The 26,559-nt window shown below is 38.4% G+C and overlaps 1 protein-coding gene across 1 annotated transcript in view; it reads left to right on the forward strand.

Annotated features, from left to right (window-relative positions):
* LOC133654356 (extended synaptotagmin-1-like) overlaps positions 1-26,559 on the forward strand; it is a 47,724-nt gene that overhangs the window by 11,132 nt on the left and 10,033 nt on the right. The window contains exons 4-23 of the mRNA XM_062054677.1: positions 4,811-4,852; positions 8,946-9,080; positions 9,192-9,265; positions 9,454-9,526; positions 9,598-9,687; positions 9,756-9,811; positions 11,901-12,021; positions 12,138-12,314; positions 17,075-17,157; positions 17,277-17,325; positions 17,594-17,683; positions 17,800-17,895; positions 19,651-19,722; positions 19,785-19,871; positions 19,977-20,126; positions 24,201-24,383; positions 24,452-24,628; positions 24,699-24,781; positions 24,843-24,891; positions 24,962-25,051. Coding sequence (XP_061910661.1) covers positions 4,811-4,852; positions 8,946-9,080; positions 9,192-9,265; positions 9,454-9,526; positions 9,598-9,687; positions 9,756-9,811; positions 11,901-12,021; positions 12,138-12,314; positions 17,075-17,157; positions 17,277-17,325; positions 17,594-17,683; positions 17,800-17,895; positions 19,651-19,722; positions 19,785-19,871; positions 19,977-20,126; positions 24,201-24,383; positions 24,452-24,628; positions 24,699-24,781; positions 24,843-24,891; positions 24,962-25,051 — 1,977 coding nt within the window. The remainder of the gene's footprint in view (positions 1-4,810; positions 4,853-8,945; positions 9,081-9,191; positions 9,266-9,453; positions 9,527-9,597; positions 9,688-9,755; positions 9,812-11,900; positions 12,022-12,137; positions 12,315-17,074; positions 17,158-17,276; positions 17,326-17,593; positions 17,684-17,799; positions 17,896-19,650; positions 19,723-19,784; positions 19,872-19,976; positions 20,127-24,200; positions 24,384-24,451; positions 24,629-24,698; positions 24,782-24,842; positions 24,892-24,961; positions 25,052-26,559) is intronic.

The following is a 26,559-nucleotide window of genomic DNA, read 5'->3' on the forward strand; positions in this document are numbered from 1 at the left end:
AGTAGTCGTGAGTTCAATCCCGGCCTCGGGATCTTTCTGTGTGGAGTTTGCATGTCCTCCTCGTGACTGCGTGGGTTCCCTCCGGGTACTCCGGCTTCCTCCCACCTCCAAAAACATGCACCTGGGGATAGGTTGATTGGCAACACTAAATTGGCCCTAGTGTGTGAATGTGAGTGTGAATGTTGTCTGTCTATCTGTGTTGGCCCTGCGATGAGGTGGCGACTTGTCCAGGGTGTACCCCGCCTTCCGCCCGATTGTAGCTGAGATAGGCTCCAGCGCCCCCCGCGACCTTGAAGGGAATAAGCGGTAGAACATGGATGGATGGGATAAAACTACGGCAGTTGTTAGTAGTAAATGTTATTGTATAGTTTTTATACAATATTCTTTTCTAGAAGTTTGTGTACTCCTTTTTAAAAGGCATGTTACATGTTAAAATGGTGTTGTTTTGGGGGGCTCGAGCACCAATTTAATTGATTTCAACTCATTTCAATGGGAGACGCTGATTTGAGATGCAAGTGTTTTCAGTTAAGAGTTACGCCACAGAACCAGTTAGGTACTACTGTATATGTATAACTTTTCAATGCAGACATTGTGCCTCTATTTAATGATAAATTACCACAAATAGCACAAACAGATCAGCTTCTTAATTTAAATGTTGCCAGTCATACATAAAACCCAAAACCAGTGAAGTTGGCACGTTGTGTAAATCGTAAATAAAAACACAATACAATGAATTGCAAATCCTTTTCAACCTATATTCAATTGAATGGACTGCAAAGACAATATATTTAGCGTTCAAACTGGAAAACGTTGTTATTTTTTGCAAATATTAGCTCATTTGGAACTTGATGCCTGAAACATCTTTAAAAAAAAATGGCACAAGTGGCAAAAAAGACTCTTGCTCATCAAACACTTATTTGGAAAATCCTGCAGGTGAACAGGCTAATTAGGAACAGGTGTGTGCCATGATTGGGAATAAAAGTAGCTTCCATGAAATGCTCAGTCGATCACAAACAAGGATGGAGCGAGGGTCACCACATTGTGAACAAATGCGTAAGCAAATTGTTGAACAGTTTAAGAACAACATTTCTCAACGAGCTATTGCAAGGAATTTAGGAATTTTACCATCTACGAATCTGGAGAAATTACTGCACGTAAGCATCAAGCCTGAAAACCAACATTGAATGCCCGTGACCTTTGATCCCTCAGGCGGTACTGCATTAAAAACCGACATCAGTGTGTAAAGGATATCACCACATGGGCTCAGGAACACTTCAGAAAACCACTGTCAGTAACTACAGTTCATCGCTACATCTGTAAGTGCAAGTTAAAACTCTACTATGCAAAGCGAAAGCCATTTATCAACAACACCCAGAAACGCCACCGGTTTTGCTGGGCCCGAGCTCATCAAAGATGGACTGAGGCAAAGTTTAAAAGTGCTCTGTGGTCTGACGAGTCCACATTTCAAATGGTTTTTGGAAACTGTGGACGTCGTGTCCTCCGGAACAAAGAGGAAAAGAACCATCCGGACTGTTCTAGGCGCAAAGTGTAAAAGCCAGCATCTGTGATGGTATGGGGGTGTATTTGTGCCCAAGGCATGGGTAACTTACACATCTGTGAAGGCACCATTAATGCTGAAACGTACATACAGGTTTTGGAGCAACATTTGTTGCCATCCAAGAAACGTTATCATGGACGCCCCTGCTTATTTCAGCAAGACAATGCCAAGCCACGTGCTACAACAGCATGCATCAAGCAAGAATGGGAAAGAATTCCACCTGAAAAGCTTAAAAAATTGGTCTCCTCAGTTCCCAAACGTTTACTGAGTGTTGTTAAAAGGAAAGGCCATGTAACACAGTGGTGAACATGCCCCTGTGCCAACTTTTTTGCAATGTGTTGCTGCCATTAAATTCTAAGTTAATGATTATTTGCAAAAAAAATTAAGTTTCTCAGTTCGGACATTTAATATCTTGTCTTTGCCGTGTATTCAATTGAATATAAGTTGAAAAGGATTTGAAAATCATTGTATTCTGTTTTTATTTACGATTTACACAACGTGACAAATTCACGGATTTTTGGTTTTGTAAATAAAAACAACATCCTTTCCTTTAGCCAAAGTAGCTCTTAAAGTGATTTAAAATAAACAACTAAAAATAAATACAAATTGAAATACAAGATGCAGATGAACAGTAATTTTTGATTGTTAAATTTTTATTACAAAATGTGAGTTTTGTACAACAACATAGTGTTAATGTTCTAGCAAAAATGCTTATTTCCTTTGTTTGTGTTGAAATAAGCTATGAAAATAAACGTCACAAAAAAGAGTATCTCTCGGCCTTTTTCATTTTGTAAAAGTCGTTCTCAGAAGAAAAAAGGTTGGAGACCACTGATCTACTGTACGTACACTAACACACCCCTCAGGGCTAATTGTTGGAGTCTGAGGTAGCTGTTTGGACTTGTTCCAGGACCAAAAAGGTCCCCAAGATGGAACGGTACAAAAGCCATTGTCACTGTCAATGTGCAATGATGTACTTTTTCAGAGTGTGTCGTTGGCTCCAAGTCTTGCCTTTAAGAACATTAGTCGGTCCCATTTCTGTCTGATTTATTGCATCACAATAAATATTCATGACGGCTGCTCTCGTGAAAGTGTTCACATTTAAGCTCAGGAATAAATTAGTTAGAGTTAAAACTGCCATGTTCACACAACCTGTTAGGCGTAATGCTGATTATTTTTTGTTTTTTATTTCAAAACTCTTTTTCCCATTGGAGGTACATAAAGGACATGAAAATAATATGTTCCAGAGACAAACTGTGTTAGTTAGTTAGTTAGTTAGTTAGTTAGTTAGTTAGTTAGTTAGTTAGTCCCTACAAAAGTACCAAATTTAGTACCCATCCCTGCATCGGTGGTGTCCAAACATTTTCCACCATGGGCTGCATACTCAAAAATCGAAGGACGCTGGGATAGTTCTGTAAAAACTCTAAAAAAAATATTAAATAGTAGGGCTGTCGATTCACGTATTTATTACAATTCTGAATCGATTAAAAATGTTCAAGAATCACTTTTTTTTAATGTATATATTTTTTAGGCATCTTTTTGCTTACTCACTGTGCTTATACGTCATACGTCAGAAAACAAAAGGAGCTTGTGTAACCAGTAACCTGTTTTGAAAAGGTTTTATTATTATTACATCACAAAGTAGTTTACGGTGTAACCTAAATTTACAAACTTAATTGGTTTTTGAACAGGGTTCAAAAATAGAAAAGTTTTTATGAAGCAAAATTCTCAATAAGAAACAATGTAAACATGAATAAGGGATTTCCAGCCTCAACAAAAGTCCATATTTTAGTAAAGGTTTGTATACTTTGAACACAATATAAAGCGCTGTACAGTACTGTATATTAGAGACTGACCGATATACTTTTTTCCGATACTGATTATTAGTAGTCAAGGAGGTCGTTACCGATATTTAGAGTCGATATTCATTTGCAGTAACATTTATTTCAACATGAATAGTATATAGTATGTCAATAAACAGCTGGACAAGGCTTTAAGGTTTTTTGTTTTCAAAAAAATATATTTTTAGGAAACATCGAACCAGCAGCAGCATAATGTTTTATGCGGCGCTAATGTTGTGGTCAATTAACACATTTGTTACGTGTGTCTAAGAGGATCAGCATTTGCATTTCAAAATATCGTAAATTTCTTTACTCCCCATCTACTTAATTTTATAAAATGTTGTAAAAGTTTTTGGATTTAATACATTGTAAGGTTCCCTAGTCAGGAACTTTAAAATATTGCGAACATTTGAATAAAAACTATTCTGGGCTCCTACAAGTTGCTTATAGTTGACACATTTTTCAAGATGGCTGATGTAATTTCTTCCTGGATGTTTTAGAAAGTATGAGAATGTGTGAGCTGATGCCTGCTTTTCTTTACTTATATAATAAGTGTCTTATTTGTCAATTTACACAATGTTTGGATTTTTGGCAGCGATATCTTTTCTGTGGTCCTTATGTCCAGCCATCTCTGTCCATCCATCCATTTTCTACCCCTCAGTCGCGTTAATTGGTCTCGCCACGCTCCTTTTAATGAGCCCACGCTCCAAGTGTTTCAACCGGAGGCTTGTCATGCCCCGCAATCACTGCAGGAGCGAAAACAAATGTGAGAAAGGTGCCAGGAAAGAAAAACAAAAACTGGAATTCCTGCCAAAAAATGGACGTTTTGACAAGTTCATTTCAGCAGAGGAGACGTACTGTAGGTGATCAGCACTGCATTAGAAGGAGAGAAAGAAAAAGAGATCGGGTAAAAATTCTCACAGGAAATCAAATAAATGCCCTGTCAAATAATAAAACATATTTGGGGAGAATTATTGACAATGACAGTATTTTTTTTACTTAAATGTATTGAAATAAAATAATGGGGTCACTTTTCTTATGCACGGCAAACGGGCTGTAGTTGTAAAGAAAAGAAAATGTAAAAAAACGGCTATATCGATATACGTAAAAAATCTGTGCTGATAATTGGTCGATCCCTACTGTATATCAAACAAACACAACAAGATGTCGATGGATCAACTATTTATTTCATAACAAAGTCAAGACAACAACTCGTTGAACTGTCGTCATTTGTAGCCGCGGTAAGTTCCATTTCTGCCACATTTTTTTATTGGTGCGCTGCAATTTAGAAGGGGAGCGTTGAATAATTTGAAAACTGTGAACCTACAGTTTAAGTGTTCTTCCTAAGTACTCTGCTAAGGGGGGCAGGTTATTTCACATTCTGGTGTCAACTTTGTCTTCCTTTTCTCCACAGGTCAACTTCCCAGATGTGGAAAAAGTGGATTGGGTGAACAAGGTCAGTTGTATTATTTTTTTTAATCCTGTGTTGAAGCCACTTAAACAGCATGCAATTCCAACAAAATATGAGAAACTAGGAGAGGAAGTGCCCTACACCAATTATTAAGATAAAGAACTTGTTTTCCCCGGACTTTGATGACCCGACTTTGTTTGCAGCCTCTCCATCCAGTGCAGACTCTATCTGCTCGTGTAATTCAGCTGCGGTGAGACGACATCTCTGCCTCTCTGTCAATGCAGGAACATAGACTGCAGGCAAAATGTGGATGTGAATACTAATACTGTAAAGTGTCCTTCTGGAGGGGGACAATTCTGTTCAACTCTAATGTCAGAGGTCCACATTGAGTGAAAGTAATTTGCTGAGTTCAACTTGCAACAGTGCAGATTTTCTTCACTAAGCAGTGGTCGGAGTCAACACAAAGAAGCGTGAATTGACTGCATGGTTGCTGCAGGACTAAACGTGGGCCGTGTAGCACGATGTAGCCTGAAAGCATGACTAGTTTCATGAGGAGTGTGCAGATGGAGGTCACTGGGGCCTCATGCTGCACCTCACACCCAATTGCTGAAGCTAAAAGCACTTTGACGCTCTGCGGAGCTTTTTTCAAATATGTATCCTTTGAAACTTCTCTGCTGTTACTGCCATTTATTTGTTATTTTTTGGGGGGGTTCTTAACCTAATCATTCATATTACAACATTGAATTGTCAATGATTCATTTCCTCTGTGAGTTTTAGTTAGTCAGCCACAATGGAAACAGGTAGTGATAGTGGCTTTAATGTGCATTGTGTGTGCATTGGCACTACGACCTCCCTTGTCATGTGTGGCTGTACCCACATCCTCCTACTGTTTTGTTGCTTGTTTTTATTTTTCCTTTATTTAACCAGGAATGACTCATCAAAATTTAACGGCCACTCACAGTAGATCATTTATCGCTGAAAATTTACTGATTATGAAGTGGTTTTATTCTCAGGTTCCAAATGTCGCTATAAACAAATGTCTGAAGCAACCTGAACAGGCCGAAACAGTGTACTTTAATTTATGTTTATGTGAAACCTAATAAAACTGAAGTGTTTTTTTCTCTTCATTTTTGTAAGTATCTTGTGCAGTTACTGTCAGGATCCCATATTATATTTAATTTACTGTACAATTTAGATTAGTCTTTCAGTTTTTCCTTTATTCTACCATGAAAACCAACCTTATTCTCTTAAAGTACCAGTAGAATGGAAAAACAAGTTGCCTCTATATTGATGTGATTATCATATATGGTTATTGTTATGTTATGAGTTTATTTCGAATATGCATACAATTACAACATGAACAGTTTCTCTTTTCAACATGTTTGAAAAGGAGTAGGAAGAAGCAGCGCTTATTTAATCCTACCCCCTTTTCCTTACATAGCAATTGCTAACACTTATGTTCACTTTCTGTTTTCAATTTATTCACAATGTACTCCATAAATAATAACGTTTGAAAAAATAATTATAATAAATGGTGAGGTAAGTTGTATTTCATAAGTTCAATAAGTTGTTTATCATGGTTCTTCTTCTTTGTACTTTGTATACACTTTGAGTTTGAACAGTTTCTTGAATTGGATCATATTAGTACACTGTTTGATTTCTTGACTTAATCCATTCCATAATTTAATTCCACATACTGATATAATAAAGGTTTTAAATGTTGAGCGTGCATACAAATGTTTTAAGGTACATTTTCTCTGAGGTTATATTTCTCTTCTTTTGTTGAGAAGAATTGACAAAAATTCCCACCGTGACAAAAATTGCAGAAGTTCAGTTCAAAACTTGAGAGTCAAACACAAGAGTTCACCTGTTGTATCGAGGAACTGAGACCACTGTAAACAGATTGGCAAATCCTTGCATTTACATTTTAACCTCGCTCGCAGACATAGAACATTGGGGTCAGGGCCGAGTACATCTTGGGGACCAGCAGCTGAGGGGGTTTTGCCCCCCACACCCAAGCTTCAAACCCCCCACCTCACTATGCCCCCCGCTCGAAAACACAGTTTGAAATAAAAATCCTTATTCTCTCAACCAAACAGCAACATTTTAAAAATAATTTCGTTCAGGAATATATCACCTTCTCGACAAGCGAATACACGTCTGTGCGAGCGTAGTAGAAGCCCGACAACTTCAAACACAGTGCTGGCGATCCGGGAGCCTACCTATATTTTAACTCAATAGTTGTACGCTGGTCTCTTACACAGGCGATGCAGCCAAGAGAGAGAGAGAGAGAGAGAGAGAGAGAGAGAGAGAGAGAGAGATTACATGATCAGAAGACAAAACTGAGCTGTTTGTGATTGATGGATATGAACAAAAACAATTGTAAAATGGGTTATACTTATATAGCACTTTTCTACCTTCAAGGTACTCAAAGTGCTTTGACAGTATTTCCACATTCACTCATTCGCACACACATTCACACACTGATGGCGGGAGCTGCCCATGCAAGGCCCTAACCACGACCCATCAGGAGCAAGGGTGAAGTGTCTTTCTCAAGGACACAACGGACGTGACTAGGTTGGTAGAAGCTGGGGATCGAACCAGGAACCCTCAGGTTGCTGGCACGGCCACTCTCCCAACGGCGCCACGCCGCCCCAACAACAATCATTACATTTGCCCGTCAAAATTTGGGGCCCCTGATTGGGTGGGGCCCCTGGGCTTCAGCCCATGTAAGCCAGTGCATTAAGGCGGCCTTGACTGGGGTCCAAATGTGTGATTTACATAATTGAGGTGTTTCTCAAGACCCAAATTCAAGTCCTCTCCTTTTTGTCAGGGCCGCCCGAGTGCAGCTGGGATAGGCTCCAGCACCCCCCGCAGCCCCGAAAGGGACAATCGGTAGGAAATGGATGGAAATTTTTTACGTAATGTGATTTATGTAACAAAGGTGTTACTGTAGCTGGTTTACTTCAGATTCAGTCAGTAGTCATTTGTCCAACTTCTTTAGTTATACTAGTAGTGTACCTCAAGCTTTAATTTACGGTCCTCTCTTTTTCATTATTTGGGTTATTCAACTAGTGGCCCGCAAGTTCAGGTCAAAGAACTTGTGAGAGACGCACATTTTTGCAGAAAGTCCTGAGAGTGCTGTCATAGAAATGATCTTTGACTAGCTTGTTTGCAGAATATTATGCACAAAGCAAACTACGATCTGCTACCCAAGAACATACAACAATTCCTCTCAACAAAAGAGGAGAAATATAACCTTAGAGAAAAAAGTAATTTAAAACATTTGTATGCACGTGTATGTGGAATTAAATGATGGAATGGATTAGGTAAAGAACTCAAACAGTGTACTAATATGATCTAATTTAAGAAACTCTTCAAACTCAAAGTTTTTACAAAGTACAAAGAAGAAAAACCATGATTAACATTCTGAATTTATTTATTTTCTTATTTATGTCACCATATGAAATACAACTTACTTCAATAATTATTATTATTTTATTCTTTAATTATATTATTCATTGAGTATATTGTGAATAAATTAAGAACAAGAAGTGAACAAAAGTGTTAGAAAATGCTATGTAATGGAAAAGAGGTAGGATTAATAAGCTCTGCTTCTTCCTACTCCTTTTCAAACATGTTGAAAAGAGAAACTGGTAATTGTGATGTATCATGTTGTAATTGTATGTAAAATTAAACTGAATCCTTAAAAACAGCAGAGCGCTCATGTAACTCTGACAAAATAAATAAACCAAAATCAACTGTAGAGGACCCTGGGTCTTCAGAATATATAAAATAAGACTAATAGTGAAGGGAGAAGTCTGGGCCCCCTCTCTTTAGTTTTCTATAAATGTGGCCCTTAAAACAATTAAGTTGAATATACCTACTCAAGACAAAACTATTAAAAAGTACATAGGGACAATAATTTATAGCTCAGACATTTCTAAAAGTGCATGACAGCCGAATAACATTTTCGAGTTAAACTTCTTTAAACCTATAAGGGAAGGATGGGAGAGGTTTTGGTTCCACTGGGGATTGAACCCAGAGCATTCTGCATATAGCCGACATGATAACTACAAAACTATGGAACCTACAGTTATCAATGTACTCTAGTGATGTTGTATGTTCCCCTGTGTAGCTCTTACAGCAAGCGTGGCCTTTCATCGGGCAGTTTCTGGAGAAGTTACTCCTGGAGACCATCGCTCCAACCATCCGAGCTTCCAGCATTCATCTGCAGACCCTGAGCTTCACCAAGGTCAACCTAGGAGACAAGGTATCTCACTCACAGCATCTCTCTGGTTCTTTTAAAATCTATAGCAATATAACAATAGCATATTGTTAATGTCTGCCTTGTTTGCTAGCTTAAATCCCGCCGTGTTCACAGGCTTTAAAAGTATCTGGCGTGAAAGCTCACACAGAACATGACAGGAGACAGGTCATGTTGGATTTATACTTAAGGTAAATATCATAATTATTAGTGGATTTTTTTTTTGTATGACATTGTTGACTGAGTGTAAGAAACCAGTCAGGTTAGGCATTTTGAGAGTGTGTCCATGTACAGTATGTTTACTTAACTCAAAACAGGTTTTCATCACAAACTCATCATAACAGCCATTTTGCTTAAATAAACATGCCTCTTTCTGCAGCTATGCCGGCGATGTCGAGATCAACGTAGAAATCAAGAAGTACTTTTGCAAAGCTGGGGTTAAAGGGATTCAGGTATGAAGATAATGACAGATATTTGTTCAGACAGATATACAATACACTTACACACATAATAAACTCTATAGCTCAATGGGAAGCTGCGTGTGATCCTCGAGCCTCTGATTGGAGACGTTCCGCTGGTTGGGGCCATCACCATGTTCTTCATCCGCCGACCTGTAAGTTGAACTCCATGTTATTTCTTCTAATTACTGTGCCGCATCTCTCATTTTGAACTGTGTGATAGAAACTGGACATTAACTGGACTGGTCTGACCAACTTGTTGGATATCCCTGGACTGAAGTGAGTTGATAATGATCTTCCCGGATCAGTTATTTTGGCTTTAATTGTATTGTATTGTCTATATTGTGATGTATAATGGTGGATTACTGATCTTTGTATGTATGCTACATAAGAAGGCACAACACAAGATGCACAATAAAATTAGCAAACATGTCTTTACAAACACTGTTCAATAATGCGACGGTTAATCGATTAATTCGATGAGAAAACACTTTTGATTTATCTTCAGTCGCTTTGATTAATCATTTAATGAGTGTCACTAATAAAAATAGATAAAATTTGACCGCATCAAGTGCACGTAACTTTCACCACTGCAATAGAGTGCACATGAGAGTGGTGGTGGTGGTGGTGGTGGTGGTGGTGGTGGTGGTGGGGGGGGTGAGTGTGGCAAAGACAGACTTTGATTGATTGATTGATTGAAACTTTTATTAGTAGATTGCACAGTACAGTACATATTCCGTACAATTGACCACTAAATGGTAACACCCGCATAAGTTTTTCAACTTGTTTGAGTCGGGGTCCACGTTAATCATTTGATGGTAACAAACAACTTTCACACTCACATTCACACACTAGGGCCAATTTAGTGTTGCCAATCAATCTATGTCTTTGGAGGTGGGAGGAAGCCGGAGTACCCGGAGGGAACCCACGCAGTCACGGGGAGAACATGCAAACTTGACACAGAAAGACCCCGAGCCTGGTAAATCGAACCCAGGACCTTCTTATTGTAAAGCAAGGGCACTAACTACTGTTCAACCGATTAGATTACATTAGATTTAATAATTGATAGCTGCAGTCCAAATTACAACCACAATAACAAATATTGGTTAAGTGCATACCTCTCTGAGCATTATTACTATATTTGTGAAGGTGTATTTTTTCATAAAAGTTTTTGTATTGAGTATCATTGGATTAGGGTGTATACAATGCGACATATTCAAGTGAATATGTTAGTCGCTGTATTTTGGTGCCAGAATCCCAGTTCCTGTTTGTTTAATAACAAGAAAAATACATAATTACAGTAGTACAAAAGTGAGTACATACCGTACATTTCTTCTAAAGTGGCAATAACGTGGATCTGAAACTTGAATATACTTTGGAGTAGTCAGTGTATAGCTTGTATAGCAGTATAGATTTTCTGTAAACTGACAATGTCACGATCGGCCTTCGCTAGAGTAGGACCCCAATACAGAGACGAAACAATTAAGATACTAACAAAAAGTGCACTCAAAAAGAAGTGAGAAAAACAACTTGGGATGCACACAAAATGTGTGGAGAAAACAGAAATTGTACACAAAAGTTTGGAGAGGAATAAATAAACACTGCATGGCCACGCCAGGTCAGAGCCACAGGAACGAGGACCTTGAGCGGAGCCACAGCAGAGGACATGAACACGACTAGAAGGGTGAACCATAGATTCCTATCTACTGGCGCTGAGTGAATGAACTGGAGCGCTTAAGTAGTCAAGAGGAAATGGGTATCAGGTGTGCGCGGAGGTGGCTCCGCCTTGTAGCCCGAAAATCAGGCACTGCAACACAAAGCAGACAGAGCTGCCAGATAATGACAGACAAGCCATCCTAGTGTAAATTGCTGGCAACACAAGTGCGTACTAATATGATAGTATATTCATTGAAGTCAAGCATGGTGGTGGTTGTGCCATGTTCTGGGGGTGCATGGGTGCCTCCAGCACAGGGGAGCTGCGGTTCACGAAGATGACATTTTCAGTGGATAGAAAATCTATATTGCTGTACAAGCTGTGGGGTGTGCTCACTTTTGTGAACTACTGCTTTGTGTTTTTGTATTTATTAAACATGCCATTTTTAAAAGTCATTATTCATTGTCAGAATGTAAACGATGGAGAAACAGCTTCAGTAAAAAATGAACTGATTCCTCACTGTTCTAGTAAAAATAAGTTTAGATGTTGTCATGGGTGTCATTCCTCTGACAATGGCAATTCGTCATGTTTTAAAATGTATTCACACAACATGACAGCCAATGGGTGTTGGGTGTGTTATTTATGTTCTCATTGTCAGCAGTAGCCGCTTTCTGTTTGTCTTGTGTGTCCCCATCATCCTTGCATTCATTGCAGTGCCATATCGGACACTATGATAATGGATGCAATAGCCTCCCAACTGGTCCTCCCCAACCGTCTCACCATCCCCCTGGTGGCCGACCTGCAGGTTGCGCAGCTCCGCTCCCCTCTCCCAAGGGTAACTGTCTCTGTAAATTTATGGCCTGGGAACTGTGGAATACACGTTGGCAGCAAATGCATCACCTAAACGTCTCACAGCCCACTTAAATCGATGTCTTTCTGCATATATCATAGGGAGTCGTGCGTATTCACCTGCTGGAAGCCGAAGATTTGACCGCCAAGGACACCGTCATCAAGGGTCTGATTGATGGCAAGTCTGACCCGTACGCTGTGCTTCGCGTGGGAACGCAGATCTTTACCTCGCATCACGTGGACAGCAATCTGAACCCGCAGTGGAGGGAGATGTATGAGGTGAGTGTCGATGGGAGCAGGGGTCGCTATGATTAATTATGTAACATTACGACTGAGAGAATAACTTAAACTGCCAAGTTGACAGATTATAGTAAATAAACATTGTGTTGTTGATAGAAAGAATTTGTGTTACACACTACAGCAGCGGTCACCAACCTTTTTGAAACCAAGAGCTACTTCTTGGGTACTGATTAATGCGAAGGGCTACCAGTTTGATACACACTTAAATAAATTGCCAGAAAAAGACAATTTGCTCAATTTACCTTTAACTCTATGTTCTTATTAATAATTAATGATATTTATCTTTGTGGAAACACTGATCATCTTAGTGATTTCTCACAATAAATATATATAGAAACAGATAAATATCAATATGCGACACTTTATTTTTATATTTTCTCTAACTGCACATTTTTCAAATTGTACATTTTCAAATGATCACTTCTAAGACAGTCTTGTGAAATCACAATATCCCATTTTAACTAGCTAGCCACTGACATTTTTTAACAAATCATGAATTACTTTGCACCATGTTTGTACAAATAATAACTCATGTAAAATACAAAAGTCAACTCTCAAATTTTTTTTAAATTTTTAAATTTTTAATTTTAATTTTAATTTAAAAAATATATATATTTTCTCTCTCAAATTTTTAAATAAATCATGTCACACTTTGAACTGGACACCGCGGGCACCACGTTGGTGACCCCTGCACTACAGTGTAACCTCGATCTACAAAGTTATCTGGTTTCTGAACAGGGTTCTTAAATTGAAAAATTAGTTTCGGGTCCGAAAGGGCACGTGATTTCACAATGCATTGCGGGCCTGGGTAACCTTTGTTGCTGGACGAAGTTTTTGTTTACATTGCTGTACTAAACCAGCGGTATAGTGAGAAGCACCAACAAACTAGATTAAAATGGATCATACGAAATAAAAAAATCAAGAGACTGTACCGAAACAAACCTGGACCCTGTTCCAGAGGCTTGCCACCTTTAAAGATAAGTAAAATTGGTGGAATTGTTCCATACGAGCACGTCCAACAGACAAAATTTGAGCAAGCTGCCGAACGTGTCCTATATCTCGATTGTCAATGGAGTCAATTTATATGCAGGCCAAATATTTTAAGAACGCAAATTCAGTAAAGGCTCACGGACAAACTGACTTTGGGTGTGTGCAAGACTTTGTGTGTTTACATCAGAAAGAGAAGATTGTTGTCTTTTCAGAAGTAATGCAACATGACTTGTCACTGTGTGGTGTCCCCTGGAGGAATGTGTTTCAAACTAAATATATTTCAAGTCTGAAATACACTGTGCATTGATGTGGTAAATATTTAAAGTATTCTCAGTTATTGACCTATGACTAGGTGTATTGCTTTATTCCCAAATACTGTACATTGTTCGTAACCCACAGCTAGCTTATCTTATCTTAGCTAACGCTATCATCCTGCTAAATGCTACGTCCATCCATACATCCATTTTCTATCGCTTGTCCCTTTCGGAGTCGCGGGGGGTCGCTGGTTGAGTTGAGTTGAGTTGAGTTTGAGTTTATTTCGAACATGCAAGCATACAACATGATACATCACAATTTCCAGTTTCTCTTTTCAACATGTTCGAAAAGGAGTAGGAAGAAGCAGAGCTTATTTATTCCTACCCCTTTTCTTTTACATAACAGTTGCTAAAACTTTTGTTCACTTCCTGTTCTCAATTTATTCATAATATACTCCATAAGTAATCACAATAAAAATAAATAAATAAATAATAATTGGTGAAGTAAGTTACATTTCATATGATGAGATAAGTAAGATTATTATGAGAGTGAAAGAATGGATGAATTAAATAAATTCAGAATGTTTATCATGGTTGTTCTTTTTTGTACTTTGTAAACACTTTAAGTTTGAAGAGTTTCTTGAAGTGGATCATATTAGTACATTGTTTGATTGCTTTGCTTAATCCATTCCATAATTTAATTCCACATACTGATATACTGAAGTTCTTAAGTGTTGTACGTGCATACAAATGTTTTAAATTACATTTATCTCTAAGATTATATTTCTCCTCTTTTTTTGAGAAGAATTGTTGTATATTCTTGGGTAGCAGGTTATAGTTTGCTTTGTGTATAATTTTAGCTGTTTGCAAATTCACTATGTCGTGGAATTTCAGTATCTTTGATTCAATAAATAAAGGATTTGTATGTTCTCTATATCCAACATTATGTATTATTCTAACTGATCTTTTTTGTAACACCGTTAATGAATGAAGTGTACTTTTGTAATTATTTCCCCATATTTCTACACAGTAACTCAGATATGGTAACACTAGTGAGCAGTAGAGAATATGAAGTGATTTTTTGTCTAGAACATGTTTTGCCTTATTCATTATTGACGTGTTTATTGCTACTTTATGTTGTATATTTTTTACGTGAGATTTCCAGTTCAATTTATCATCAATCATTATACCTAGAAATTTAGGCTGGAGCCTATCTCAGCTGCAATCGGGCAGAAGGCGGGGTACACCCTGGACAAGTCGCCACCTCTAAATGCTACGTGTCTAACTTAATAAAACAGGCTTTGATTCTAACTTACCAGTGTGAAAATGCCGTGAACACAGCAAAATGACGAGAGGAGACAAAAGGAGGTGGGGTGGTGTCTGTGTGTGCGTGTGTGTGTGTGTGTGTGTGAGTGTGTGTGTGAGTGTGTGTGTGTGTGCGTGTTTGTGTGTGTGTGCATTCGTGTGTGTGTGTGTGTGTGTGCATGCTCTTGGAAGAGACATCGCTGAACGAAATATTGTGTCTTTCCCTCCGCTGTGATATAAGTCCGTTTTGGCATCTTTTTACAAAAAGGTCCGTTCTCATCACAAATACAATCTTGCTGTGGTACGAAGCCATCTTTGTCAATCTCTTCAATCCGAGCAAGCACAAAATAAATGAATGAAGAGTTCGTACACAGAAACATTGTTCACACACAGAAGCATACTTGGCTCGATCTAATAGTTTGTAAATCGAAAAGTTCGCAAAGTGAGGTGTTCCTAAATTGACCTTCTACTGTGTGTTGTTTTCTTGGCAACATAAAGCAGAGTAAGGTCGGGCATAGTCGACAGAAACAGAAATCAGACACACATTGAGACAAAAGATTCCAAAATCAGCACTAAAAGTATGCTTAGACAGATTTATTCATCCACATTATCTACGCTCTTTAAATTTAAATGTTTTCCCAACTCCTGTAGGTTTTCTCCAGGTACTGCGGCTTCCTCCAGCATCCTAAAAATATCAATGTTACGAGACAACTTTTTCACTTCCGATACGATACCACTATTGAAGGATTGCGATGTCAGCACAAATCATACAATTGTAGTGTGGACTGTTAGAAAATGATTAATCAAGTGAAATTATTCCAACATAAAACAACAGTGAGTATGAAAAACACTAACCTTTTTATTATAAACCATCTGGAATAGACTTAAACTGTCTTTAAGTTGAAGTGGAGTTGTTTTTTTAGCGACACCTCGTGGTCACAATAATTAATCAGGTAAAGCTCACGACACAGTAAGTTGAATGATGGGGGCACGTTTGTTACTGGACACTCCTAATAAGCTTCTGCTTTGGAGACTTTGAGTATATAAATAATATGTAACTGTAGTTATTTGATACTTGTTTATATTGACAAATGTCATGTTTTATTTAGACTGCAATATTGTTCAATTAAGGACACTTTTTAAATACAGTAATTTGTCTAGCTTATATGCTATTGTGTGCTTATCTGTTGTGTAACTGCTACTAGCTTTGACTTGCCTATAGCCTCCCATGTTTACCCTTTGTAAATGATTTCACAAAAATACAAGAAAAGATAAGATATAATCCAATACATGTTTTTTTTTTCTATCGGACTGATATCAATATCGGATCGAGACACCCTTGGTTTATTTGTGCTCTGAAATTCACCTGTGACCACTCTGCCTTTTGCCCAAAATCAGCTGAAATAGGCTCCAGCTCACCTGCGACCCTAATGAGGATAAGTAGTATAGAACCTGCACTGATGGAATAATGTGTCTTAGAAAAGAAAAAAAACTTTTTTCAACACAGCTTTCCCTGCTGGACTGCTTGGGGTACTGCCCCTTGTGTATCAAATGACAATGTATGGTGTTACTGTAACAACCAACTTATCAGTAATAGTTTATTCCATGTTGCTTTGACATCATTTAGTGCAGGGGAGTTCAAAGTGCAGCTATGAGCGCATTCTAAAACTAATACTAAAAAAACATAAAAACATGTGTAATGTAACGAGAAAAACTTGAGACGTCGACGCTAATAACCCAAATGCAGGCTGTGTGTTTTCTTTAGAAAAAATCTATATACTGTATTGGTTTTGAAAATGAAAAATAACAAAATGGCCCTTGCATCCTTTTGACTTTTCCGTGATGCAGTACGTGTCTGAGATGGAACACTTTGCTCACTGACTTGAACGGTTGTGTGACGATTGCATCTTGTACTCTGCATTCTTAGGAAGCAGGAAGCTGCAACTTGTGTGATAAGCAAATCTTTCAGAAACTTTGCTCTCTTTTTTTCTTTTCGGGGGGGGCACACACATTTGAAAGTCAAACCAAAAGAGATCCCAAGAGGATCTTAAATACTCAACCTCTTGAGCACAATACAGTGAAATCCTTTCTTCCCATTGTGATTGTGTTGTCATATTGTGTCGTATGTGGCTCTATATACAGTCTATTTGTATATTTGCTATGTTTGTTGTTCACTTATGCGTATGTCAGGTGATTGTCCATGAAGTACCTGGTCAGGAGTTGGAAGTGGAAGTGTTTGACAAAGACCCAGACCAGGACGATTTCCTGGGCAGGTAGTTTACTTGTTCTCATGTTGTGTTATTTGTGCATCTCACGCATCATGCCACCATGTTAAAACACAATTCTGCATGACAATGAACATTTCATTGCACTTCTTCCGTCTCTTTTTCAGGCTGAAGGTGGATCTTCATATTGTCAAACAAGCTAGAGTGGTGGATGATGTAAGTACGCTACTGTGCTTTGTCACAGCAAACAATATCCAAGGTTTGTTTCTGTTCCACCTCTTACTCAAACGATTAAGCACAAACTAAAGCTGACTGTTGTAATCCTGTTAGCATGTGACAACAGACTGGGCTCGCATGTGACAACAGACTGGGCTCGCATGTGACTCCTTGTGACCAACTTTGATCTCTGCAACATCATTCCTTCCATTCCCCTTTGGGATTAAAATATGTGATAAAGAGGGGGAAAATGTGTTTTTGTGTACAGTGGTTCAATCTGAAGGACGTCCCATCCGGTAGAGTCCACCTCCGCCTGGAGTGGCTTTCTCTGCTGTCCTCTGCTGACAGGCTGACTGAGGCGAGTCAATGAAGACATTATGATGATTATCCCAATTATCATTTTGTTCTATTCTGTCAAGAACAAATGCTGCTAAAATAATCACAAGTAGAAATATGGATCATCTCTGCTCACAGGTGATCCAGAGAAACCAGAACTTGACCACCAAGACCGCCGATCCTCCATCTGCCGCCATTTTGGCCATCTACCTCGATCAGGCTGATGAGCTCCCTGTAAGCAGAATATACTGTATTTACATCATTTATACTTAAATATCCTAATCACATAGTCGGATTAATCACACAATTTATTTTGATCACTCCTTTATCCTAACCATTATGGTTACCTTAAAGACGGATCAAGTTGTTATATGGTCAGTGATCAGGTCAATGCATATGGTAACCGTAATTGAAAACGTCAAGGTTATTTAATGACAAAGGCTCCACTAGATCGTGTGTTTCAGTCCTCCTCACTCGCTATAAACAGATATGATGCTGGTGCGGAAAGTTACACCATCGGTACATGTGCTTTTATGCACCTATTGAAAGACATGCTAGTATGCTACATTAGCTTAAAAATGGCAGCAGGACAAAGCAGCAAACTGTTTCTTAAACATGACCAGGGATTCATTGCAGATGATGGCTCACCCATTTGGAAAATCTGCTTAAAGAAAGTTGCGTTATTGAGTTAAATTTAAGCGTGTCACCTACAATCAGTAGTTTAGCGTTGAGTCCGTTCAGTGTAAACAAACAGCAACAGGTAATGGTTTCATTAAGTGACCATTTAACGTTAGAGATTGCTCCTTCCTGTCTGTGTTGAATAAACTATTGGAATTTTAAGTAAATGTAGCATGTGAAGAACACTAACATAACACAACTTATAGAATAACACCATAACATGGGATCTAATTTGTGCATTCCAGTTATTTATTATTGTTATTATCACAGCATATAATTTTTGAAAGTGAATAAATAGACATGGATGACAGTTGACGACAATAACATCCATCCCCATCCATCCATTCTCTGCGCTTGTCCCTTTCGGGGTGGCGGGGGGTGCTGGAGCCTATTTCAGCTGCATTCGGGCGGAAGGCGGGGTACACCCTGGACAAGTCACCACCTCATCGCAGATGATAATTACACTTGAGTTTATTACCCACATGAGTAACATTCACCGCCGGGGGATCAATAAAGTTAATCTTAGTCGTATATTAATTATACAATTATTAATTTTTAATGTATTATATTAATAATAATTTTTGTTTATATTTATTATTTTTTACTGTTATTATAATGCTATTATTTGATTACCTTTATTTCCGACAGCAATAAATAAATCATCAAAATCTCTAATAGAATAGCGTTTTTATTGTCATTAAGAACCAAGGAATTGTGGAATACTGATGGCGGAAGCTGCCATGCAAGATACTAACCACAATCCGTTAGGAGCAGTTAAAGGTTCAGTGTATTGCTCAAGGACACCTCAACATGAACTCGCTGGGCTGGCATTGAACCGGTAACCCTCCTGTCACAAGACGGCCACTCTGAGCCCCTAATGAACATCTACGTGATTTTATAAATTTTTTTGTTGTGAAATAATCGATGCCTGATGATCGAGAAAACCGTGATTATTACTTGGACTATATTTGTACAGTATAAATCTATAATTGTTGCATCCCCATACACCGGTTAAAAAAATTACTGAATATACTCCGACTGCTGTGCTCGCTGGCAAATTTCCCTTCAAAATAAACCGGCACTTAAGATAAAACTGTTGATGACGTACATTCAAGTTCCTGTATGACATTCTAACAACAAAATTGCATATTTGTCCAAATATTATGAACATACATATGAATGAAATAACTTAATTTATGCAAGCGAATAATTTACTGAGATTTATTATGATTAACCAAAATTCACAAGTAAGATTAATTTGATTTCAAAATGTATCGTTTGACAGCACTAATTTATGTTATTATGTTGTAGATGAGAAAAGCCAATAAGGACCCAAGCCCTATGGCGCAAATTTCCATTCAGGATACCACCAGAGAAAGCAAGGTAATAGTAACTATTTATCCTTGCAATAAATAAAACTGTTAGCTAAAAAAGTGATTTTGCAGACTTGTTATGGGACCAACAACCCAGTGTGGGAGGATGCCTTTACCTTCTTCATTCAGGATCCTCGCAAACAAGACATTGACATTCAAGTAAGAGATTTGATTTTTAAAACATGTTTTTGTTAGCTTTTTCACTTTGGAGCATAAGGATCGTTTTCCTCTCCCCCTCCTGTTCTTGCTGTGTGTGTCAATCAGGTGAAGGATGATGACCGATCTCTTTCCCTGGGCAGCCTTACCATCCCTCTTGCTCGCCTTCTGGGGACCTCTGAACTCACCATGGACCAGTGGTTCCAGTTAGAGAATTCTGGTTCTGCTAGCCGCATCGCCATCAAAATTGTGCTACGGGTTTGTAGTCCTTATAAACACTTTCGATCTACTAATGATCTACCAAGACTGCATGTTCAATTGATACAAAGTACAAAACTTGTGCAAACCGCCTTATTTAAATGAGGACTTTGCGTGTACTACGCGGCTTTCAACATGGACACACTCATTTACTGCACATTTATGTTATCATGCTCCTACCTGTGGCGTTTTTTTGCTATGTTTTAAAACATGCAGCAGACATTGACCACTTTTTATGGGCATTTAAGAAGCAGGCCTGCAGTGCATCTCCAACGAAATCCACTTTTTAGCGCACTGAAGATGGGCCCGAGGAGATGCTGATACTAACTGCGGGCATGCGCTGGAATGTTCCTGGTTTAAGAAAATACATATTGCAAGAAGTTTTCCTCCTATATATGAAAAAAACAGCATTTAAAAAAAATGCCAGCAAAACAAATCAATCGAACTTGTTTTAATCAGTCCCTTAAAGTGGACCTGTTATGCAAAACCAACTTTTCTTATCTATTGGTACCTGGTTTTGTGTATTTGGTATCTGCTTAAGTCCCGAAAACTCAAACCATAGAGGCATTGCAAAGATATTTATAAAACTATCTTGCCTTCTTTCATACTTCATCCAAATGATCTGTTTGGAATGTGCCCCATTTGGGACTTTTTTTAAATTGGTAACGTCAGGGGATATCTCCATCTCAATTATTTTCTGTTAAAATCTTGTTAAAAGAACCACCGTTACATGTTGTGAGACCCCAAGAAGGAAGTGTTTTAAATGTAGAAAAAAATCATAATATGACCCGTTTAAGTAATCCAGCAGCTATAAAATTAGAAAATAATTCTGTTGAGTAGCGATGTATAATATTTTTATTTTTGATGCGCCTCCTTTCTAACAGTTACTGCCAATTAGCACTCATATTTCCATCCATCCATCCATTTCGGACATGCTAAATAAGGCTGCAAAACAGCTAACACAGTTTTAGTCTTGATAAATCACAATATGTGTGCTAAATAAGTGTATTTGCATCTTCTCCCCCCTAGTATTGTGGCCGATCAGCATATATTCTGCATATTAATGAATACAGACACGCTTATTGGATTGCGGTTCTTATTTTAAAAAGTTCTTATTTGCAAAAGTTTATTAAATCAGCTGTGCATGTGCCATCAAGTTTGCACATGTGTTAATACACGCAAACCTTTAGTAGGATAGGCCCTAAAAAAGTTGGAAGTGAAATATGAGAAGATGCATCTATAGTAAGTGTGCCTGTCTGGGATTTCTTTGTTTTAAAAAGGCGCAATACAATTCTAATGTAAACTTAAATTTACTTATTATTATGGTAATTAGTTTTTCGGTGGTCCCATTAAGTTAAAATAATTTATTTTTGTCATGGAAATTTGGTAAAAGGTTTTGGATAAGTCATCGAAAATCATGGATGAAAAAGTGTAAGAGCACTGAACATAAGTAATAATTTAGTACATAAATAAGTACATATTCAATATAAAAAAGCATGTCATTAAATTAGGTTATTGTGCAAAAGTTAATTGATTTCAGAAGATCAATTATGACAAAGAGAGCAATTAAACTGAGTTTGACAATATAGTGAATAATTTTTTTGTATTTTCTGTAAATTATAATCTTCAAAATCATTACCAAAATTGGAAAAAGCATTCCAAAATATGATCGAAAACATTCTGTTGTGTGTGTAGAGTATTTATAGCAGTGGCGGCTGCTGGTCTATCATCAAGTGGAAGCTAATTTTCTGCCTCCCTAAGATTGCTTTGATTCGAGCAACTGCAGAGCGCCAGCCAGAAGTCAGAGTCTACAAACACGAGTACAATCTCCTATAACTCCAGAAATAAATGAAGATTTGTCGCTGGTCCCTTTTTAACAAAGAAAAAGTCACTAAAACGGTTGGAAAAATCTGCAGCTAAATTCTGAAAAATTGAATAAAACTTGAAAAATGCTAATTTGGTGGTGTGTGCAGTAGTTAAAGATCACTTGGTCATTACCTACTGTATTCTAATTTATAGAGATGATCATTTTATTTAAACTGTTTTGTGCAAACAACCAACTTACAACCTTATTGATATGGGAAAAAACATAAACACACTGCGTGCAATAGCAGTAGCCAACACAGTACTACCTTAACTTACAAGCTTAATTGGTTCCATGAAGGAGCGCTTAACTCAAAACACTTGTATCTCAAATCAGCGTCTCCTACTTAAAGGGGAAATGCACTTTTTTTTTTTACATTTTCGTTCGCAATCATTATGAGAGACAAGAACACATATGTTTGTTTTTTTTAGGATTGTAAAAATAATTTAAAAAATACCTTGGAAGATGCAGCTAAGGAAAGTCACCTTTGTAGTGTTCAAAGACCTCTAAAACAACTTCAAACCCCTCCATCAACGTTTTGTATACACACTGCAAGTCAATATACAGTATAATGTAGTAACAGACACGTTCATAACAATATGTAATATGTACAATATTTACCGTTTATTGATCATTTTAATCAATGCCGGAACTAATTTTTCAGCGCATTTATTTCCGTTTCCATATCAGCGCACGTCCGACTTCCAGTGTGTTCCTACTTTAGGATACAAACACGCTTTTGTGTGTTCTAATCAACAACGAAGACAACTATTTTTGAACACATGAGGATTCACAACCTTATCTTTTTTAATCTGAATCTATGGAGGATGAACTACTGCTTCCAGAAGTGAGCACGAAGGAAGAGTGAAACGTTGAAGCAGACAGAAGCCGACAAAGTAAGGTGAAAGTGAATCGAAGCTGCAATTTGTGGAACTTGAAGCCAAGCTATTTCGCCATAAATGGCATGCTTACCTATAATTAACCAGAAAAAACGTCCCCGACCAGCTGGACCAAAGAGACAACTTTCCATGGAGTGAGTCACACTTTATATTGATCATGATACATGCAGCACGTCATGTGTGTGTTATGACAGACAGCATATGCTGTCTGGTTAGCTGTGTACAAACAAAACATGAAATGTGGGATAATACTTTACAGATACTGTAATATGATTGTTCATGTTTTTCAGTCAGTACAGATTGGTTTCGTATTGGATTGTGTTGTGCATTAAAACTCAAACGCGTTTTGTGTTGACGTAGAAGCTAACTTATCTCTCTCTGTAGTTAGCTTCTACGGCTAATGTGTAACTATGCTAGAAAAATAATTACGGTACTCTGTGTTCACTCTTACAATAACAATGTCGCTACAGTTTGGTTATTATACAGGTTACGGAACGAAAAAAATTAAGTATTGTTGACGGGTTTTGAAAGCATTTTTAAAAAGATTTAGTGGTAGAATTGTTTGCTCGCATTAGCTGCATTGCTAGCCACCAAGAACGAGACGATTTTTATATGTTAAAAAGCGAAAAAAACACAAAACAACTTTTGTCTTTCATAAGGATTGTGAACGGTAGGCAAAAATCCAAAAAAGTGCAGTTCCCCTTTAAATGAATTGAAATCAATTGGTGGTTGCCCTGCTCCCCCAAAACAGTGCAATTTTAACATGTAACATGCCTTTTAAAACAAAAAAAATCATTTTCTATAAAAAAAAACATTGAATAAAAACAAAAAAATAGAACATCTACAGTAGTTTTAAGAATGAATGTAATGTACAGCATTAACCTTCTTTGGTATCTCATTCCAGCTACTGTTCCTTCAAACATACCATCAGCAGCTTCTCCATATTTTCATTGTTAAATATTTGCCGTTTAGATATTATTTGAACAATTTTGGCTGGTGTTAGATTCTGCTTCAGTACGGTGCAGACTAGCAGTGATACGCTCGAATTGCTTCGCCAACATGGCGACACTTTCGGTCATGTGTTGGAGGATTTTTTTCTATAATTTAATGACTATCGTCCACTTCTTCTTCTGAACACTGTCCTTCACACTCATTTTCTTCCATCACATCATTAGAAAAACAATGCTAATGCTAGTGAGTAAAACCAGATGTTTTGGGCGGATTAACAACTGTATACGTTAGTAACAAGTAACTCAAATATTAGTGATGGGACAATAATGATAACGAAATAATTCAAATGTTTTTCTCTAGGTTTTATGGCTAAGTGACGATGCCACACCCACCACACCCTCTCCTCGCCCATTAGCCTCAGAGTTAGGCCCGGGTCAAGGGGGGATCACAGCAGAGCTCAACCCGATGGGTTCTGGTGGGTTATCTAAACCTCCATCCTCACGGCCGCAGCACACCACACCCGACCCTGAGTTTGCATCTGAGGTAAAAAATAAAAAATATATAATAATTGCAACCATTGGCAAAATGCAATTCCTGTTTTTATTTTGCAGGGAGTGTTGCGAATTCATCTGTTGGAGGCCCAAAACCTGATCGCTAAGGACAACTTCATGGGGGGCATGGTCAAAGGGAAGAGTGACCCTTACGTCAAGATCCGTGTGGCTGGCATCACCTTCCGCAGCCACACCATCAAAGAGAACCTCAATCCAATTTGGAATGAGCTTTATGAGGTTTTACCCTGTTTTCTGACGCAAACATTGTGTATCATCAAATGTTACACAAAAGTCATGTGATTTGTAGGTGATTTTGACTCAACTTCCTGGTCAAGAGATCCAATTTGAATTGTTTGACAAGGACATCGATCAAGACGACTTCCTGGGAAGGTGCATCCTCACTTCCTTTCTGATAACACAGAACATAAGTAAATCAAACCTGTTTTTGCAGATTTAAGCTGAGCTTGCGGGATATCATCAGCGCACAATTCATCGATACGGTGTGTGGAATGTTTATTCGATTCACGTTTTGTCTGAATCTTGACCATTCATTCAATGCTTTTGTTACAGTGGTACACTTTGAACGATGTCAAGTCAGGCCGAGTTCACCTGTTGCTAGAATGGCTGCCCAGGGTGTCTGACCTAATGAGGATGGAGCAGGTTTGCTTTCTGCATGATCATTCATTACTATGTTTCTGTGGCTCAAAAGGACTTTTTTCTTCAAAATGTGGCAAGTTCATGCAGCTCAAAGTAATGTAAAAATGCCAGAAACTGTGCACACGTTGCTATTATGTCATCACTATACTACTCACTAAATGCAACACTTTTGTTTTTGCTCCTATTTTTCATGAGTTGAATTCAAAGATCTAAAACTTTTACTATACACACAAAATACCTATTCCTCTCAATTGTTGTTCACAAATCTGTCAAAATCTTTGTTAGTGAGCATTTCAAAAATAACAAGTTAACTCATGTGATTAAGCACGAAAAATTATCGCATTAATTATTTGTATATGCAGATTAATCACGCAATTTATTTTGACCATCCTAACCGCGGATGTTTGTTATACGGTCAGTGATCAGGTCAATGCATACGTCAGTCCAAAGATGAGTGAGGAGACTCGGATGGGTGTACTCACTGGCAAATTAAACTTCAAAATAAAACCTGAAGATACTTTAGCCAAAACTGTTAGCACGTTTTGAGAAAATAAATGACATGTATTCAAATAAAAAATAAAAATAAAAATGTTTCTGTATGACATTCTGACAATAAAATTACATTTCTGTCCATATAATGTTTTTTTTTAAAATGAATTTAAATTACGCAAGCAAGTAATAAACTGTGATTAATCTTCATCCATCCATCCATCTTCAACCGCTTATCCGGAATCGGGTCGCGGGGACAGCAGCTCCAGCAAAGACCCCCATACTTCCCTCTCCAGAGCAACATTTGCGACTTCCTCCTGGGGAATCCCGAAGCGTTCCCAGGCCAGAGAGGAGATGTAATCCCCCCATCTGGTCCTTGGCCTGCCGCGGGGCCTCCTCCCAGTGGGATGTGCAACGAGGACCTCCCTAGGGAGACGCTCGTGAGGCATCCGCACGAGATGCCCGAACCACCTAAGCTGGCTCCTTTCCAAGCGAAGGAGCAGCGGCTCTACTCAGAGTCTCTCTCGGGTGACTGCACTTCTCACCCTATCTCTAAGGGAGATGCCAGCCACCCTTCTGAGGAAACTCATTTCGGCCGCTTGTATCCGCGATCTTATTCTTTCGGTCATTACCCACACTTCATGACCATAGGTGAGAGTAGGAATGTAGATAGCTCGGTAGACCGAGAGCTTTGCCTTCTGGCTCAGCTCCCGTTTCGTCACAACAGTGCGGCAGAGAGACTGCAATACTGCCCCAGCTGCTCCGATTCTCCGGCTGATTTCCTTCTCCATCTTTCCCTCACTCGTGAACAAGACCCCGAGATACTTAAACTCCTCCACCTGGGACAGAGTCCTGTCCCCTACCCGGACTGTACAAACCATCGGTTTCCTGCTGAGAACCATGGCCTGAGATTTGGAGATGCTGATCCTCATTCCAGCCGCTGAACACTCGGCTGCGAACCGATCCAGTGAGAGCTGAAGGTCACGAACCGAAGGTGCCATCAGGACCACATCATCTGCAAA

This window comes from Entelurus aequoreus, linkage group LG07 (assembly GCF_033978785.1).
Source record: "Entelurus aequoreus isolate RoL-2023_Sb linkage group LG07, RoL_Eaeq_v1.1, whole genome shotgun sequence".
Classification (NCBI taxonomy): Eukaryota; Metazoa; Chordata; class Actinopteri; order Syngnathiformes; family Syngnathidae; genus Entelurus; species Entelurus aequoreus.